The 17,262-nt window shown below is 41.7% G+C and overlaps 1 protein-coding gene across 1 annotated transcript in view; it reads right to left on the reverse strand.

Moving 5' to 3' along the window:
- Positions 1–6,673: 6,673 nt before the first annotated feature.
- The window catches only part of IL20RA (interleukin 20 receptor subunit alpha), a 43,865-nt gene continuing 33,276 nt past the window's right edge, over positions 6,674–17,262 (reverse strand). Inside the window, exons 3-7 of the mRNA XM_032165864.2 lie at positions 16,995–17,173; positions 15,093–15,268; positions 14,387–14,531; positions 10,419–10,558; positions 6,674–9,045 (exon numbers count right to left, since the gene is read on the reverse strand). Of these exons, the coding sequence (XP_032021755.1) occupies positions 8,248–9,045; positions 10,419–10,558; positions 14,387–14,531; positions 15,093–15,268; positions 16,995–17,173 (1,438 nt within the window). The 3' untranslated portion in view covers positions 6,674–8,247. The remainder of the gene's footprint in view (positions 9,046–10,418; positions 10,559–14,386; positions 14,532–15,092; positions 15,269–16,994; positions 17,174–17,262) is intronic.

Below are 17,262 nucleotides of genomic sequence, written 5' to 3' on the forward strand. Positions count from 1 at the left end.
CATGGTGATGGCAAGAGAAAAATGAGGAGGAAGCAAAAGTGGAAACCCCTGATAAACCCATCAGATCTCAAGAGACTTATTCACCATCACGAGAATAGCACAGAAAAGACTAGCCCCCATAATTCAATTACCTCCCCCTGGTCCCTCCCACAACACATGAGAATTCTGGGAGATACAATTGAAGTTGAGATTTGAATGGGGACACAGCCAAACCATATCAGATGAGTATTACTTGGCTCCTCTTCACTGTACACAAAGGGCAAGTCTATGGCAGTATATGGAAAATAGAGAATGAGTTGCAAGCTAGTCAATTGCGTGGAAGAAAAAGGAAAGAAAAGTAATTTCAGGGCAGGTGCAGTGGGTCACGCCTGTAATCCCAGCACTTTGGGAAGCCGAGGCGGGTGGATCATGAGGTCAGGAGATCGAGACTATCCTGGCTAACACGGTGAAACCCCGTCTCTACTAAAAATACAAAACATTAGCTGGGCGTGGTGGTATTAACCTATAGTCCTAGCTACTCGGGAGGCTGAGGCAGGTGAATCGCTTGAACCCGGGAGGTGGAGGTTGCAGTGAGCCGAGATCGCGCCACTGCACTCCAGCCCGGGAGACAGAGTGAGACTCCATTTCAAAAAAAAAAAAAAAAGGTTTCAAATATTGTTTTTTCATACTTCATATTAGGCATTTAGAAGTGAAAGGGACCTTAGAGATCATCTATCCCAACTCCCAACCCTGTGGAGGAATCTGTCTACAAAAGCTGTAGCAGAAACCAGCCTGTACTTGAACCTTTCCAGTGACGGGAAACTCAGTACCTCAGAGCTGCCACTTAATTGTAGAAGACCCTCCCTTACTCAGAACTGAACTCTGCCTTCCAGAGACTCCCAAATATGTGTCCTAATTTTATTCTCTGAAGCAACAGACATATATATCTAATGTCCTCGTTTGCAAGAAAGTCCTTTGCACATGGTTATCGGGGGTTCCCTAAGTCCTGGATTCTTTCTCTCCGCACTTCCCCTTAAGTCTTGGCTTCGAGACTTTTTAAAGTTGTTTTCTGGTTGGCTAAAGCCCTTGTTAAAGGTGCTGCTCAAAACGAACACAACGCTCGTGGTATTTGAGCCTAGGGTTTAGTTGATGTGGGTTGCTAACAAGAAACTTTTTTTTTTGAGACAGGGTCTTGCTTTGCTGCCCAGGTTGGAATGCATTGGCACCATCATGGCTCACTGCAGCCTTGACCCCTGGGCTCAAGCCATCCTGCTGCCTTGGCCTCTCGAGTAGCTGGGACCGCAGACACTTGTCACCACATCAGGTTAATGTTTTTGAATTTTAAGTAGAGACAGGGTCTTGTTAGTTGCCCAGGCTGGTCTCGAACTCCTAGGCTCAAGTGATCCTCCCGCCTCAGGCCTCCCAAAGTGCTAGGATTACAAGCATGAGCCACTGTGCCCAGTAAGGAAACACCTTAATTATACTTAACTATAATTCTGTTTATATGAATGTCTTATCTATACTTCTGTTTATACGTTTATACTCTTTTTTCTCCCAGAGGTTAAATGTTTAAAGTTCCTCATTATGCCTCGACTAAAGATGCTTCTACGTGAAAGTGTTGTTTCAATCTGTAATTTCACAATATTTTATTTTGGAAGCTGGTGGCAACAAGCTGGCAGGAAACATGGACCTTAGGAAAAGCAAACACATTCTATTTGCTAATGGTCACTAAGCGATTGTAACCAAGGCAAGCTTATTACAGAAAGGAACAATCAGCTGAAGTGTAAAGGCAGAGCATCTGAAAAATCCTAACCCTTCTTCCCTGCATGCTAAAATCAGCTAACAGAGATAAACTATTAGCTGTTTCTTAAAAAAGGGATTTGTTTACACTACGTAATTTTTATCAGTGGGACAGCCTGTTTGAGATCTTATTACTTATTAATGCATTATTACCTGTGAGAAAAAGGTGCTTGCATTTCAGAAGTTTGTGTGAATCACGTGTCCTCCTCATTTCCTACCAGGGTTCAGGTATTTGTTTATTTTGAATAATGACAGTTCTCAGTAAAGCTTAAGGTTTTAAGCTCATGCCTTTCTGCATAGAACCTAAACCAATCTGTCAACGTCTCTTTCCTGTTCAGAATTTTAGACTTAGTAAAAAGTTTGCAAACTAAGAGCTTTTATAAACAGAATATGACCATTAATATACTTGTTTCTGAATTCCAAGGGAAAATGTATGACAGCTCTTATAATTTCAAATGCTTTGACCAATGTCACAAAGCTAATACTGATTATGGAACCCATGAGTATGACACTAGAATTCAGGGGCTTTGGGATTCCATTGTTGTTTTGCTTAATTAAATAGACATATATTGGGCATGTATACTATACATGCTCAGTCTAAAGAAGAATAACCAAAGGAAAACTCTTGTTTTCACCACCATTTAAGGAGACCATTGCCAATTCCAATGTGACCTCTGTCCTTGGTACCCAAGGGGGAACCACAATCTCAAACTTTTAGTCATTTCCTTGTCTTACCACATATATATGTATCCCTAGACAATACAGGGTTTAGTTTTCTATGTTTGGGTATTTTATACAGGTGGAATTATGCTCTCTGTGTTCTTTTAGAAATCAATCCTTTTGCTCAATATTATGTTTGTGAGGTTCAATCATGTTACCCTGTGAAGTTGTAGTTCATTTTCAAAGCTTTCTTCTGCTGATAAGCCTTTGTGTTCTTTTGCAGATTAAAAAATGAATGATGCTTCTATGAACATTCTTATATGTGCATCTGGTGCTGTTTTTATTGTTTTATTTATTGAGCACTTATTTTGTGTCAGGCACTGTTTTAAGCGCTTCAAATATATTGATTCATTTAAATCTGCTGCCCTCTGAGGTATGTAAAGTTATCATCCTCATTTCACTGATGAGGGAATTTGGTCCAAAGAGATTAAGTTAAGTTGCTTGAGGTGACAAACCTAGGAAGCTACAGAGACCAAGCATCTCAGCTTCAAGAGTCTTTCCTTGCAATCAATATACCATACTGATTCTTCTTTGGCTTATCAATCCCTCAATCAGTCACTTTGAAAAGTTCTAAGGTGTGTTTCCATTTGTCCATATATCCTTTTGTTAATCAAATGCTGGCAAATCCTTTTTAAAGCAAAAAGTCAACAAATTTAATAGAGATCCAATATGCCACACCTCCTTTTTGGGGCTTGGGGCTAAAATCTCTATCATTTTTTTCTTTTCCTCTCGTATCAAATATCCTGATGTTTTTTCATTTCAAACCAATTTCAGAATGGGAAAGAATGCGCTTGCCTGAGAAGAAAGAATAATACGTAAATAATTTTAACTGTATGAGACATTTAAGAGCAGTATCTAATTCATATGCCCCTCAAAAGTGAGTTCCAGGGACAGGCAAATGACCAATGGTATTTATCCCCACCAGTGCTCATCTGTCTCAGTGGCCTGTGCAGGAAAACATAAACATGAGCCATATGTCCATCTTCTGAGTTGGTGGAAAGCCTCTGAATACCACCTAATCCAGAAAATGACAGATTGAGAAATCTAAAGAGATCTATTGGGGAGAGTAAGGGAGAAAATGCCTCATCTGCTTCCAGTTATAGCAAAGAGCCAGAGCATCAGTTCCTCGGGACAGAAGGAGCCTCCACCCATCAACACAAGCACAACAGAAAGCACCGCCAAACAGCCTCACGCACCAGCCTTCACCCCCTCTCTCAAGGGAGTCTTGCATGTAGCAATATTGAAAGAACCTTAACTCACTGGCATGAAAACCAGAAGTGAAAATCAAAGGGAAAATCTGTTAAAGATTAAAACTAGTAGGACTGAAGTTTTGCAGCCACCACACGGGCCAAGGAGGCTGGAGGAACATCAGTCCTGCTGAGATGGTCAAAGTAATGGCCTGCATGGCCAAGGCTGCCTTCAAGCGCATGTCACTGAGGACCCAAAGCTTGGGAGAAGTGGTAGTGGAAACTAAGCACAGACAGTCTAACTCCAATAAGGGACGATACATGACCAGAATAGTCATCCAGCCAGTTTGGAGAGGTAGTAATTTTCAGGAAATAGTGTTTTTGAGAGGTTCAGTTATCTTTAAAGGACTTACAGTATTTTTGGTTGCTGCTTGGCTAAATCTATTTTATTTTCATTTTTATTTTATTCGAGACGGAGTCTCGCTCTGTCACCCCAGCTGGTGTGCAGTGGTGCCATCGTGGTTCACTGAAACCTCTGCCTCCCAGGTTCAAGTGATTCTCCCGCCTCAGCCTCCTGAGTAGCTGGGATTATAGGCACATGCCACCACGCCTGGCTAATTTTTGTATTTTTAGTACAGATGGGGTTTCACCATGTCGGCCAGGCTGATCTCAAACTCCTGACCTCACGTGATCTGCCCACCTCGGCCTCCCAAAGTGCCAGGATTACAGGTGGGAGCCACCACGCCTGGCCTAAAACTGTTTTAAAGCATTATGTTTGGAAAAAATAATTCCCAATCTGTTGTTTCAAATGTTCTAGCTTGAATAAGATTGGTGCATTACAAACTTAATCTGTAGTTAAAATCAGATAGTTACGTATTTTTGAGTGAAAGGAGCAAGTTATAAAATAATCCAATATAATCCCCACTTTTGGCAAAAATATTTACATGCATGCAATGAAAATGTCCGGAAAGTCCTACACCAAGGTTTATGAACTGAGGCACTATGGCATTTTGGGCTGGATAACTCTTTGTTATGGTAGGATGTTTAGCAGTATTTATTCCTGGCCTTGCCCCACTACATGCCGGCAGCACCCTCCTCCTGAGTGGTGACGATCAAAAATTTTCTAGACATTGCCACATATCCCCTGGGGGACAAAAATTCTCCCAGTTGAGAATCATTTCTCTATTCAAATATGTTTATGGTGGTTAAATCTGGGTGACAGTATTACAGGTAATTTTTCTTTCTTCCCCTATTTATTTCTAGTTACTCTACAATGAATATGTGTACATATATCTCACTATATGTCTTCTATAATGAAAATAAAAGCTATTATTAAAATACCCATAACCATAGCACTATTTTTTTAAAAATTATAGGTACATGCTTTTGAGCAAAATCTTTGAAAAATATCTGTAGATAGGTTTATGGAAGATATAATGTGGGGAATTAAAAAGGAAAAGTTCTTCTAAGATAATTTAGCAAAAATTAATCTGCAAGATGTGGGGGTGGTAATGTGTGGGCCAGAAATAACTTGATTAATGACCCAGGGGTACTCATCCATGACAACCAATCCTCTGTTTAATGTTCTCATTAGATTTACCAAGCTGGCGGTCTTGTGCTCTGCGCTGTACAAATAGTTTTTCTCTGCACTGATTTCCTTCCAGTTGGGCTCAGCATGGGCGGGCACCAGATCTTTCCCATGTTATGGGCTCCAGTGACAGTTCACTTCCCTCACTTCCTTCTTGAGAGGAAGACGTGGCACTACGTTTCATTCACTTTGTAGCGGTGGTATTTTCGTTCACCAGTTGTTTAGGATTTATGGGGTGTGGAAATGGAGCTGCTAATAGATGTTTTTTATTTCTATTAGATAAAGAAAACTTAACTAATGTTCAAGTGGTATATAAAATCCTGGGAATGACCAGGGATACGATGGACAGTATAGTTGTCCCTTGGTATTCATTGGGGATTGGTTCCGGGACCCCTGAGGATACCAAAATCCATGGATGCTCAAGTCCATGGTATAAAATGGTGTAGATTTATTCTCCCGTGTACTTTCCATCATCTCTAGATTGCTTGTAATGCCCAATAGGCCTAGACATCACTTCATGTACGTGCATTCAGTGTAGTACTCAGTGTGATGCAAATTCAAGTTTCACTTTCTGGAACTTTGTGGATTTTTAAAAAAATGAATGTTTGATTTGCTATTGGTTGAATCCATGGATGCTGAACCCACAGATACAGAGGGCCAACTGGACTTAGACTCTGAAACTTCAACTTCTCAGCTCCACTTGAACCTCAGGCATAGAGATGGAATCTGAAGTGGACCAGAGGGTGGCTTCTTGGAGATGGTGAGGCGTGGCCACAGGAGGTACAGGATGCATGACAGCTGCCTCCCACACAGATATACCACATCTAAGAAGATGTCACCACCCCCATGAGAAATAGCTACTGTATGCTCATGTTTGAATGTGTGTGTATACATATACAGATTCAATATATACATATGTTGCAAAGAACTGAAACAGCAAAATTAGAGAATGCTCAATATTTCTGACATGCTTGGAATAACAAGAGATGTAAAAGCAACTCAGAATTAGATTCCCCTTTTACGAGGCCAGATAATGTGGCTGAACCACTGAAGGATTTCAATCTGAGGGCACAAAGTAGGAAGCAAATTACTATTTACTCTCCGGTAAGAAAAACAGAGTTAGACAAGGTATGCCTTTGAATCACTATAGTTGTATGTCTAAATGGCGTTTCTTTCTGGCAGTTAGTAATGGGACCTGGCAGTTAATGATGATGATGACAAACACTTAGGGAGCACTCACTATGTGCCCAGCACAGGTCTAAGTACCTTCTATAGTCCAACTCTTTCAATCCTCAAAACAGCCCTAAGGCAGCTCTTATTTCTATTGCACAGATGAGGACACTGAAAGACATATTAGATGCTTAGAGAATATTTTGTGAATGGAATTAATAAGCAAAACTATCATCGATCACTTTATTTTTCTTTTGCTCTTAATAACAATTCACTCTTTCTCACTCTTGAACTACTTTTACAGTTAGCATAATACATCTGTCTTCAAAACCAGCAGAATCGTTTCTATAAAGATTGAGAATAACAGAACACCCTGATTAATATAATTACTCTCTAAATTAAACCATTAGATCTGAAACTGTTTGCATTTGTGGACAATCACGAAAGGTCATGACCCCAGAATCCATCTCTCCTAGCAGGGTTGTCCGCCTGTACCAAAAATGTCAATAAGGAAATATGGGTGATATCTATTCTCATGAAAGAGCAACAGTGGATTATGAGTTCATGATTAAAACAAATATATATTAAGGCAAACCATATGAAGTTACTGATTGTCAGATTAAAAACAGCCAAATATCAACAATTATATATGGTTCAACTTCATAGATTGTGTCCCATTTCAAAGCAGCATGACTGAAGAATTTAATTTTCTTAGCAAGTGGTAAAGGAGATGGGAACAGTTACTGGAATTGAACTAGAAAGCTATTATTTTATGGCATAGTTTAGTTCCTACAGTAAATTTTGTCAAATTTTAATAAACTCTCCCTTACATAGTCATTTAACTTATTTCTCTTGTATGTCCTATATTTACTTATGGGTTTTAATATTATAAGAATAGAGGATATTCATTCATAGATATTCCAAAGAGTCTTTGAACCACAGCCTATTCTAATGTTTAATATTATAATAGTAACACAGTAACCTAGTGCTTTACTGAACACTTTCTAGTTTACAGACTATGTAAATATCTTTTTGAAAACACATTTCCAGAAATAAATGTAATATTCTATTATAAAATGTGTCATTTTCTTTTAGGTTGGTTGTGAGAGACAATAAGTCCCTACTAAATTATTGAGAGGACTACAAAAGAATGCTCATTTATGTTTACACTCCAGAACTACTCATAAAGTATTAAAGATGGCCTCTTAAAGTAGCCAAGAGTGTGTGATATCATGAAGGTCTGTGCCTGATGTATTCACTCAAAATATGAATCATGATGATTAAATAATTGAGGTTTTCACATGTGACCAACTTCCCACCAACCTGGTGTATGTGCATGTTTTAAGTATCTCCTCCGGCTCACAATAAACCCAATTCTGAAAAAGTGGTATTTATAAAACGAATGATCTTTGGGAAATATTTTTTACAGTGCTATGTGCACATGGGAAGTCCCCAGAAAATAACTGTACAAGTGTGCTTGTTGGAAAATAATGAACCAAGAGGCGAGAGTACACCCACCTGAATAAATTCTGCACCCAGTCTGGCAAACATTTATTGACTGCTTTCTCTGCATAGAACAACCAGCCAGCCCCTGGACTCCAGGCGCCCACCACCATCGTTAAGAGACCTACATGCATGAACTAATCACACACATGCTATGAGAATAGAGAAAAGAAATAAGTAATTCTCACAGACACTGACAAACTGGAAAAAACTTCTTTCATCCCAGGTACTTTATGGCTGGGATCAAAGGGGTGACTCACTTGTTTGCACAGGAAACAAAAGGCAAAAGAAGTGTTGGCATCAGTTTTCCATCTGCACATATAACCCCCATTCCTCCATGAATTGCATGAGATAGGTTTCATTTTCTCCTGGTGGCCTGTCTGGAGCCGGCTCCTCATAGAGTCTAGACAGAAGACCCTCCTCCCCGAGCCCAACCCCCTCAGGAGGCTCGCAGCCCTCTGAGTCGTGGTTGAAGCTGGACAGTGAAGGAATACACAGCCTGCCAGTATGGGGGTCCCAGTCGACCAGGGTCGTCGATGGCTCTTCCTCTGGCCCCTCCTCTGAGTCTGTGTGCTCCCCCGCCAGGGGGTCTAAGTCTTGGAGCTGAGGGGTGTATGAGTACTGTAACGTTTGCGGGCCCAAGATTGCCAACGCTGCCTGCGACTCCAATAATGTTCCTTGCGTGGACACCTCCTCCTGCAAACTGAGCTCCGGCTCTTCAGGCCCCGCACAAATGTCAGTGGTTCTGACATCATATTCATATTCAATGACTGTTTTATCCGGGGGTATTGTTCTGCTGAGGGACTCTTGCTGGGTGAGGGAAGTACCTTCCGTGTTTTCGTCAGAGTCGCAAAAAATTTCCATCAAATGCGAAGCATACCCTAAATGTTTCACCTCCTCTTCCTCCTGAGGGTGCCTCAGGTTCCCGCTGGGCTGAGGATCATTAAGGCTGGATACATCACTGCTTTTTCCCAGTAAACTCATATCCTGATGAGAAATTTTAGAATCATCCGAGATATTGAGGGTGATAAAGTTAATCACGATTTTTTCAGCAGGCACAAAGAATCTTTTGTCAAATTCATTTCCATAAATCAAAATCTATAAAGAGAAAAGAGAATGGTTTTCACCTTTTCACTTTAGAGAGACATTAAAAACAGCTGTTAGGTAGAATATCTTGTCACCAGATAGTTTTAAAGACCTACTCTTACCAACTCATGTAAATGAAAGTTATGCTTGCAATATACAGAAAACCTCACTCACTGGGAGGCAAGAGACCCAAGACACACGAAAGATAGTTGGAAGCGAGAAGTGGTTCGCTGGGTGGGTATTTCTCCAGTCCAGGGCTGTTAGACTTGAATCTAACATTCTCGCCTGTTAGACTTGAATATCTCTCCCCTGGACAAAGCTACAGTTTCCTAGGTGCTTTTCCTGTTTCTAGTCTTACTCCGCTCCAAGTTGTCCTGGAACTAATATCTGGTTGGATCTAAACCTTGATACTGACTATGATGCTCCTAACCTGAAACCCTATGGAGATTTCTCTTTGCCAGTAGAATGAGGCTGAGCTCCTTAGAACAGCACCCCAGCTCTCCCCTTACTTGGACCCACCGCCCACTCTCCAGTCTCATCTTCTTCTCTAGCTCCTCATCTGGAGCCTCCTGGTTTAGGGATGTCATGCAGTTTCCACACATCCACCTTGCTGTTTCTTCTGTCTGCACTACGGATGCTAACTCCTACTCACCTCTCATAGCCAAGCCCTGGCATGAGAGCTGAGCCCCTGTATAGGGTTTTGGGGCCCTCCTTGTACCCCCAGAGTTCCCAGTGCCTGCTCTCATCTTAGCCTTCACGTATTATTTTGAAATTCTAGTCCCCAGCTAGGCTTGAACTTCTAGAAGGGCAGGGCAGGGATCATGACTGAACTTATCTGTGGGACCTTGTATAATCTGGTCATTAAATAGAACATCTTTTCAAAGCTAAGGAAAAAGATTCTGTTAGTGAGCTAATCCAGAAAGCATTTTTGTTTGTTTGTTTGTTTGTTTGTTTGTTTTGAGACGAGTCTTACTCTGTCGCCCAGGCTGGAGTGCAGTGGTGCAGTGTCGGCTTCCTGCAATCTTGGCCTCCTGGGTTCAAGTGACTCTCCTGTCTCAGCCTCCCGAGTAGCTGGGATTATAGGCGTGCATCACCATACTCAGCTAATTTTTGCATTTTTAGTAGAGATGGGGTTTCACACTGTTGGCCAGGCTGGTCTTGAACTCCTGGCCTCAAGTGATCCAACTGCCTCGGCCTCCCAAAGTGCTGGGATTACAGGCGTGAGCCACCATGCCCAGCCCAGAAAGTGTTTTTTAATTCACCAGCTATTTAACTTTAAATTCACTCTGCCCTTAAAGGGAACTGAATCTGTTCTAGAACCTCCTCTTCTGTCCTCCTGGAGGTGTACTATTATAATAAAGACCCCTGCCACACCAAGTACTCACCAAATTTTCTGGGTGTTTCTCTTTGCCAACGTGGATATATCGGTAGATGGAATAGCCCATCACAGAAAAAAGAAACACGGTAACAGATACGGGCAAAACATACCAGAAGATGATTTTAGCCTTGAACTCTGAAGATTGATCTGTTAAAAAAAAAAAAAAAAAAAAAGGTAGGAAGTCGGGGGAAGGGATTAGATAGTTGTGATTTGATGTGATGGGAAAAAACTGGTATCGTTAAGCTGCTTCTGGGAAGATCACTTACATTTGGGAACTCAGTTTTCTCACCTCTACATTGAGAAGCTTAAGCTAAATGTTATAAGCGGTCTCAGAATTCTTACTCTCCCTGACAAGAGACGGTCTGAAGGAATCATCTGAATGTACCTCAAATGTTTACACTAAGAATACATCAGTCATCCAAGTCAGCACATTCCACCGTCGTATGTCTGGCTATGAGATTCATGCAGGTTCCTATATTTGAAAGTAAGTGTATTTGATATTCAAGTAAGTCACAGAATTTCAAACAACAAAATCCTCCAGTGAATATCCCATTGAATTGCTCCACTTTTCCACGCCACCTGTTTGACTCAATCTTTCTGCATGTTCACTGAAGGACATGAATGCATGACGCCACTTTTATGTGAGTAGCAGAACCGTTCTTGCACTGTTTGGCTGGACTTTCTGGGTAGGGCTGGAGCCTGGGGATGTGTGTAGGGAGGTGGCTGGACAGCGTACAGTGCGAATGGCAGTTAACTCCCTTCCCGGGCCCGCTGTGCTGTAGGCTCATGATGAGTAAAAGTCCGCAGAGGAATGAAAAGACCTGGGAAATCGTTTTAATAAAAGCAGCCCTGGCCCACACCATTGATCAGGCCATATAGCTGATGACTAGAGCTCACTGTGACTAGCTCATACTTTTTAAGCCACTGTGGTATACTTGGAAGTTGTGATGGTACATTTTACATGTCCAGTTGGCTAGGCCACAGTATGCAGATATTTGGCTAAACATTATTCTAGAGCTTTCTGTGAAGGTTTTTTTTTGTTGTTTTGTTTTTTTTTAATGGGAGTCTAACATTTCGATCAGTAGGTTTTTGAGTAAAGCAGATTACTATCTATAACATGGGTGAGTCTCATCCAATCAATTGAAGACTTTCATAAAAAATGTCTTGATGACCCTAAGGAACAGGGAATTCTGCCAGCAGACTACCTTTGGGTGTGAACTGCAAACAATAACTCTTCCGTGGGTCTCCAGCCTGCCTATCCTATAAATTCAGACTTGCCAGCCTCTACAATCCTGTGAGCCAACGCCTTAAAACAAGTCAATATTTCTAAACGAATAAATATATCGATATGTGCATCTATATGTATTCTATTGGTCCTGTTTCTCTGGAGAATCCTGACTGATACAGCTGTAGGAAAAAGAGCAGCTTCAGCATAAATGACAAAAGTCCAAGTGTGCTCCTTACACACTAACAAAACCAGCAGGAGTGTGACCGGAGCATTCTAATGCAGAAGAATGTTGGATGCTCTTGATGCTTGGGCCCAAGAGAAAGCAGCAAAGTCACTATCTGGTTAACTATCCAGTTGACAGCCTGGAAACAGATGTGTCATGGCTGATGAGGGTGGTCAACAAGAGTCGGTGGGAAAAGTTCCACATGCGGGCCTGTTACCCTGCACAATTCCCAAGGAGCACATTCATCACCAGGTTCCACACAGAGACGTGCCAATGCTGCAATGCGGATGCTGCAGGTGTCAGAACACCACCTGCGCTGCTTGTAGCCTATAACTCAGTCCAACCCTCTTAATACAATCCCTGGTCCCTGGATTGAGCCTGTCCTAATTGAAAAATGTCATAACAATGACTGATAGCATTTAGTATACACTAACCCATATTTACTACAACAAACCTAATAAACTGTAATTGTATTTTAGGAATGGGGGCCTAGAGAGTAGAAATATGTTTTAAAGAATAGTTCCAATAGAGGTAATACTGATTATTCAGAAAGCAGGTCCTCACACCAGTGTGTTGGAAAGATATCTTTGGTGATCTAACAGCTGGGATAGCAGGGGTATAGAACCAGAAATAGAGCCTTGTTATTCCGTTAATTTTTCTTTCTTTCTTTTTTTTTTTTTTTTTTTTTTTTGAGACAGGGTTTCACTCTGTTGCCCAGGCTGGAGCGCCGTGGCACAGTCACAGCTCACTGTAGCCTTGACTTCCCCAGGCTCAGGTGATCCTCCCATCTCAGCTTCACAGGTAGCTTGGACTAAAGGTGTGTGCCACCATGCCTGGCTAATTTTTGTATTTTTAGTAGAGATGGGGTTTCACCATGTTGCCCAGGCTGGTCTTGAACTCCTGGGCTCAAGTGATCCTCCTGCCTCGGCCTCCCAAAGTGCTGTTATTATAGGCATGATCCACTGCACTTGGCCACTTTTTTCATATTAGTGAGAAAGTGGGCTTCATCTGCTTACTGAGAAGTTTTGAATTTAATCTGCTTTTGCTCCAATTGCGTTAATGATTTCCACTGGAAATTCATTCCCACCAGCTGGCACTGATCAAGGTGTTAGTAAAGACAGCACTTCTCCCAAATACAAATATGATTTCTTCAATATGCTTTGTTTTGCTTGGCATTTTAGTTTCATTTGATATATGGTAGAGACTCCTTCATCGTAAAAGAAAAGCTATGATAAAGACAGAGAGTCCAAAGCAAAGCCTTGTGCTTTTCATATGTACTCACAAAGTTCCCTTTACTTTGGGACCATTTCATCTTGAAAGGTGGGAGGGGTGAGGGAGGAGGAAAGCAGGGGTTATGGATTCCTATCCATGGCTGGTGATAGAGCCAAGGCATGGGGTGGAGGTCGTGGGCCTCTGTCTCTAGACCAGCTGTTTGGAAAAGAAGCGGAGGAATAATGGATGAAGAGCCCTTCGATGCAGGCAAACTTTAGGATTTATTTTTTTTCAATTTGCAAGTTTTGAGTTGAAGCTCCTCTCACTGTGAAGGCAGAAAAATTAAACAAATGCCAAGCTCACAACTCTATGTCTTCTCATAGGAATGGGTATCTCCAATCACGGTTCCTTGGCAGCCCAGTATAGAAAATGTGAGAAGGAGATAAATAAAAGGAAACAGAGAGAAGCAACTGTAAGGATAAGGAAGTGATCACTGATTTGCGGATCCCAGACCCTCATGCAGCCAATTAGTGGCACTTGAACACAACTGGAAGCACCTATAATTAGTATTCCCCAGGGAAAGTAAAAAATGAATTCTGCTTTAGAATAACGCTTTGTTTCTAGCAATAAAGTTGTCTGATGTTCTTGAAGATCACAGAATTTCTATTGATCAGAGTGGTTATGATTTTATTTTTTATTTTTTGAGACAAGGTCTCACTCTGTTGCCTAAGCTGGAGTGCAGTGGTGCACCTATGGCTCACTGCAGCCTCTCCTGGGCTCAGGTGATCCTCCCACCTCAGCCTCCCAAGTAGCTAGGACTACAGGCATGCACTACCAAGCCTGGTTGATTTTACTTTTTGTAGACATGAGGTCTCACTATGTTGCCCAGGCTGGTCTTAAACTCCTGGGCTCAAGCCATCCTCCCTCCTTGGCCTCCCAAAGTGCTGAGATTTCAGGTGTGGGCCACCATGCCCAGCCTGATTATGATTTTAAAGAAGAAAAAAGGCATGTGTAAAAGTTCATCATTGTTAATTCACAAGGCAGGTGGCCGAAGGACCATGGAAAGCAGCTGGCAGTGGACACGGGACCTGTATGAGTTCTCCGAGGGTGTGAGAACACTTCCGAACGTCGGCCAAGCTCAATGGCAGAGTCCCGGGTTGCTCCACGCATTGCTGGTGGTAGTTGTTTCTGCCTTTGCCTCAACCTGTTTCTGTTAGACACGGATTTGTCAAAACCTTGTCTAAACCGTCATACTGACTTCTAGTTTTAGCAGATCTCCTTCCTAGACCAGCAAAGATTTTTTAAAGCTTACCTTTCAAAGTCCTGGCACACTGCTTCTCAGAAGGCTGAGCACGGCGAGGGGGCCCTGGGACGAAGGACTCCACGTGGACGCAGTAAAGAGTGTTCGGCTCTAGCCAGGTGAGCACCAGTGTGTGGTTGGTCACACACTGGGACCACTAGGATAGGGAATTGCAAACACTGGTTAGAGCCAGACATTTCTGGGACCACCCCAGACAAATAACTGTAGAAGGAAATAAAAGACCAAGGCACCATTTAATTCTTCACTATCAGTATAAGCTTTTTTTTTTTTTTTCAGCAACAGTTTCAATATACTCTTTTCCTTTAGCTCAGCAGAATATAGTCAGGAACTGGACCAATGCTGAGAACAATTCTAAACAACACATGGATAGAGTTTTTATTCATTGTCCTGGGTCCTTGCTCACATTTTTTTTTTCTTCTCAGAGAAAGACTGTGCAAGTGAAAGCTCTCCATCAAAGTGAAGTGTACAATCTCTCTACACTCCAATAACACCATATCCTGTCAACAGAGTTTCTGTAAAGATCTGAAGTGAGTTCTGTAAAATTTCTGTATATAGAATTGTATTTTGTGTGGCGTATCTTTTGAATATCATGACTTCCCAGATTCACGTGCAGAGAATCAATGCATCAGGGTTGTTTGTTCCCACATTAGCTACAGAGTGGTACAGGAATGTATGCCCCATTCCATTTCAGGCTTACCGTTCTATTTGATTTAGTATTCAACACAGACACATTATACTTCAGATTGGAGTATATTTGTTGCATGGAAACAGGAAGGTCTTCTGGATTTCTCTTCCACTTCTCTGGAGCTGTCAGGACAACAGAAATCGACTTCTCATCTGTAGTCAGTGCCACCTCTGGTGGGCCAATTTGTGCTTAAAGGGGGAGAAAGAGGGTATTATCATGTTCAGATGAAAAATTACCTTAGATAAAGCTACCATATAATCCTACTTGGATCAAGGCCCTAAAAGACATTCTTTTTTTTTTTTTTTTTGAGATGGAGTCTTGCCCTGTCGCCTAGGCTGGAGTGCAATGGTGCAATCTTGGCTCACTGCAACCTCCGCCTCCTGGGTTCAAGCAATTCTCCTGCCTCAGCCTCCCAAGTAGCTGGGATTACAGGTACCCGCCAACACACCCAGCTAATTTTTGTGTTTTTAGTAGAGGCGAGGTTTCATCTTGTTGGCCAGGCTGGTCTCGAACTCCTGATCTTGTGATCCGTCCACCTCGGCCTCCCAAAGTTTTGGGATTACAGGTGTGAGCCACCGTGCCTGGCCTTAAAAGACACCTTCTTACAGGAGATGCCTCAAAATGTACTAAGGTGGGCCTGAGTTATGCCAAATCTTGAAACCATTTCACACAGCCTGATCCAATGTTAGAACAGCAAATTCAAGTGTTCTGTTTCCTTAGTCACATGCATAAACAGTAGATGGTTAATACAATCAAAACTGTTTGTAATATTTTTGTGAATTGAGAAGTTGGTGATAAATGACAACAACATGATTTGGTAAGTGGAAAGTCAGAGATGTGATTAGAATGATCTAGAACAGAGACCAGGCGACTTTTATCCTAAAGATCTGGACAGTAAATATTTCAGGCATCGCAGGCCATATGATCTCTGTTGCACTACTGCACTCTTGTATTGCAAAAGCAATCTAAGGTAACTATGTAAACAAATGAGTGTGGCTTGTGTCCCAATAAAACTTTATTTATGAATAGACATCAATATTCCAATTTCCTTTACTTTTCTAATGCCATAAAATATTCCTTGGATTTTTAGAAACTAAAAATATAAATACATTCTTAACTCTTGGCTTGTAGAAAAACAGAAAGGGGGTTGTTGGATTTGTCCCAAGGGTAGTTTTCTGACCTCTGATCCGGAAGGGCTCCCGGACTTATGGAGCGCTTGCAGAGCTCATTATGGCAGCCCTGAGTGGGTCCTTCATGACTGAGTCAGCCATAGCTCAGGGGATGGCAACATTATAAAAGTAAATACCAGGAAGAAGTTTCCTTAATTCTGAGTTACACTTGGAAATTACATCATCACACTACCAAGTTCATACAAGAAGCAGCATAGTTGGATAATCAGGACAATCTTTAATCAATCTTGTGGAGACATTAATAGTCCATAAACCCACATTAAATAAAGTCATTTTGTTCCTCAAATTACGTAGCTTCCACTAAGTAGTAAGACAAAGTCAAAATTTGATATCATTGTCATCTAGTATCAATTTTGGATCTGGGAGAGGTCTTAGAGATCACTTGGCTAAACCTTTCACTCTAAAGATGAGACTCAGGCTGGGTGCGGTGGCTCACGCCTGTAACTCTAACACTTTGAGAAGCTGAGGTGGGAAGATAGCATGAGCCCAGGAGTTTGAGACCAGCCTGGCAACATAATGAGGCCCTGTCTCTACAGTCAATCAGTCAATCAGTCAATCAAGGTGAGACTCAGAGCCAGCAAGGTTAAGGACTTTGTCCTGCTCACTCAACCCACTGGTCCAGAATAGAGCCAAGCCTCTGGGCAAGGCCGTCTATGAGGCTGAGACTGTTAAACCTGATATTAATACATGTTTAACTGATCATTGCAATAATGGCATTACTTACTTTCTAAAAAAGGATAGAACCGTCCACTTTCAGCCCATTTGGAACACTTTGTTCCCCAAATGGCCTTAACTTTGGCATAATACTGGTGTTCATAGTCAGAAGTTTCAGCAGAAAGATCACAGTAGGTTCTATTGATATTTCTGCATTCTGATTTATTCAGCCATTTCTTTTGCCCATATCTGCTAAGAAAGAAGTTGAATTAATAATGAGGTGCCCTCTATACTTTACAATAAAAAAACTCAGTCGTTTTATAAAACTGAGTGGAACT

This window comes from Hylobates moloch, unplaced genomic scaffold, assembly GCF_009828535.3.
Source record: "Hylobates moloch isolate HMO894 unplaced genomic scaffold, HMol_V3 SCAFFOLD_2, whole genome shotgun sequence".
Taxonomy (NCBI): Eukaryota; Metazoa; Chordata; class Mammalia; order Primates; family Hylobatidae; genus Hylobates; species Hylobates moloch.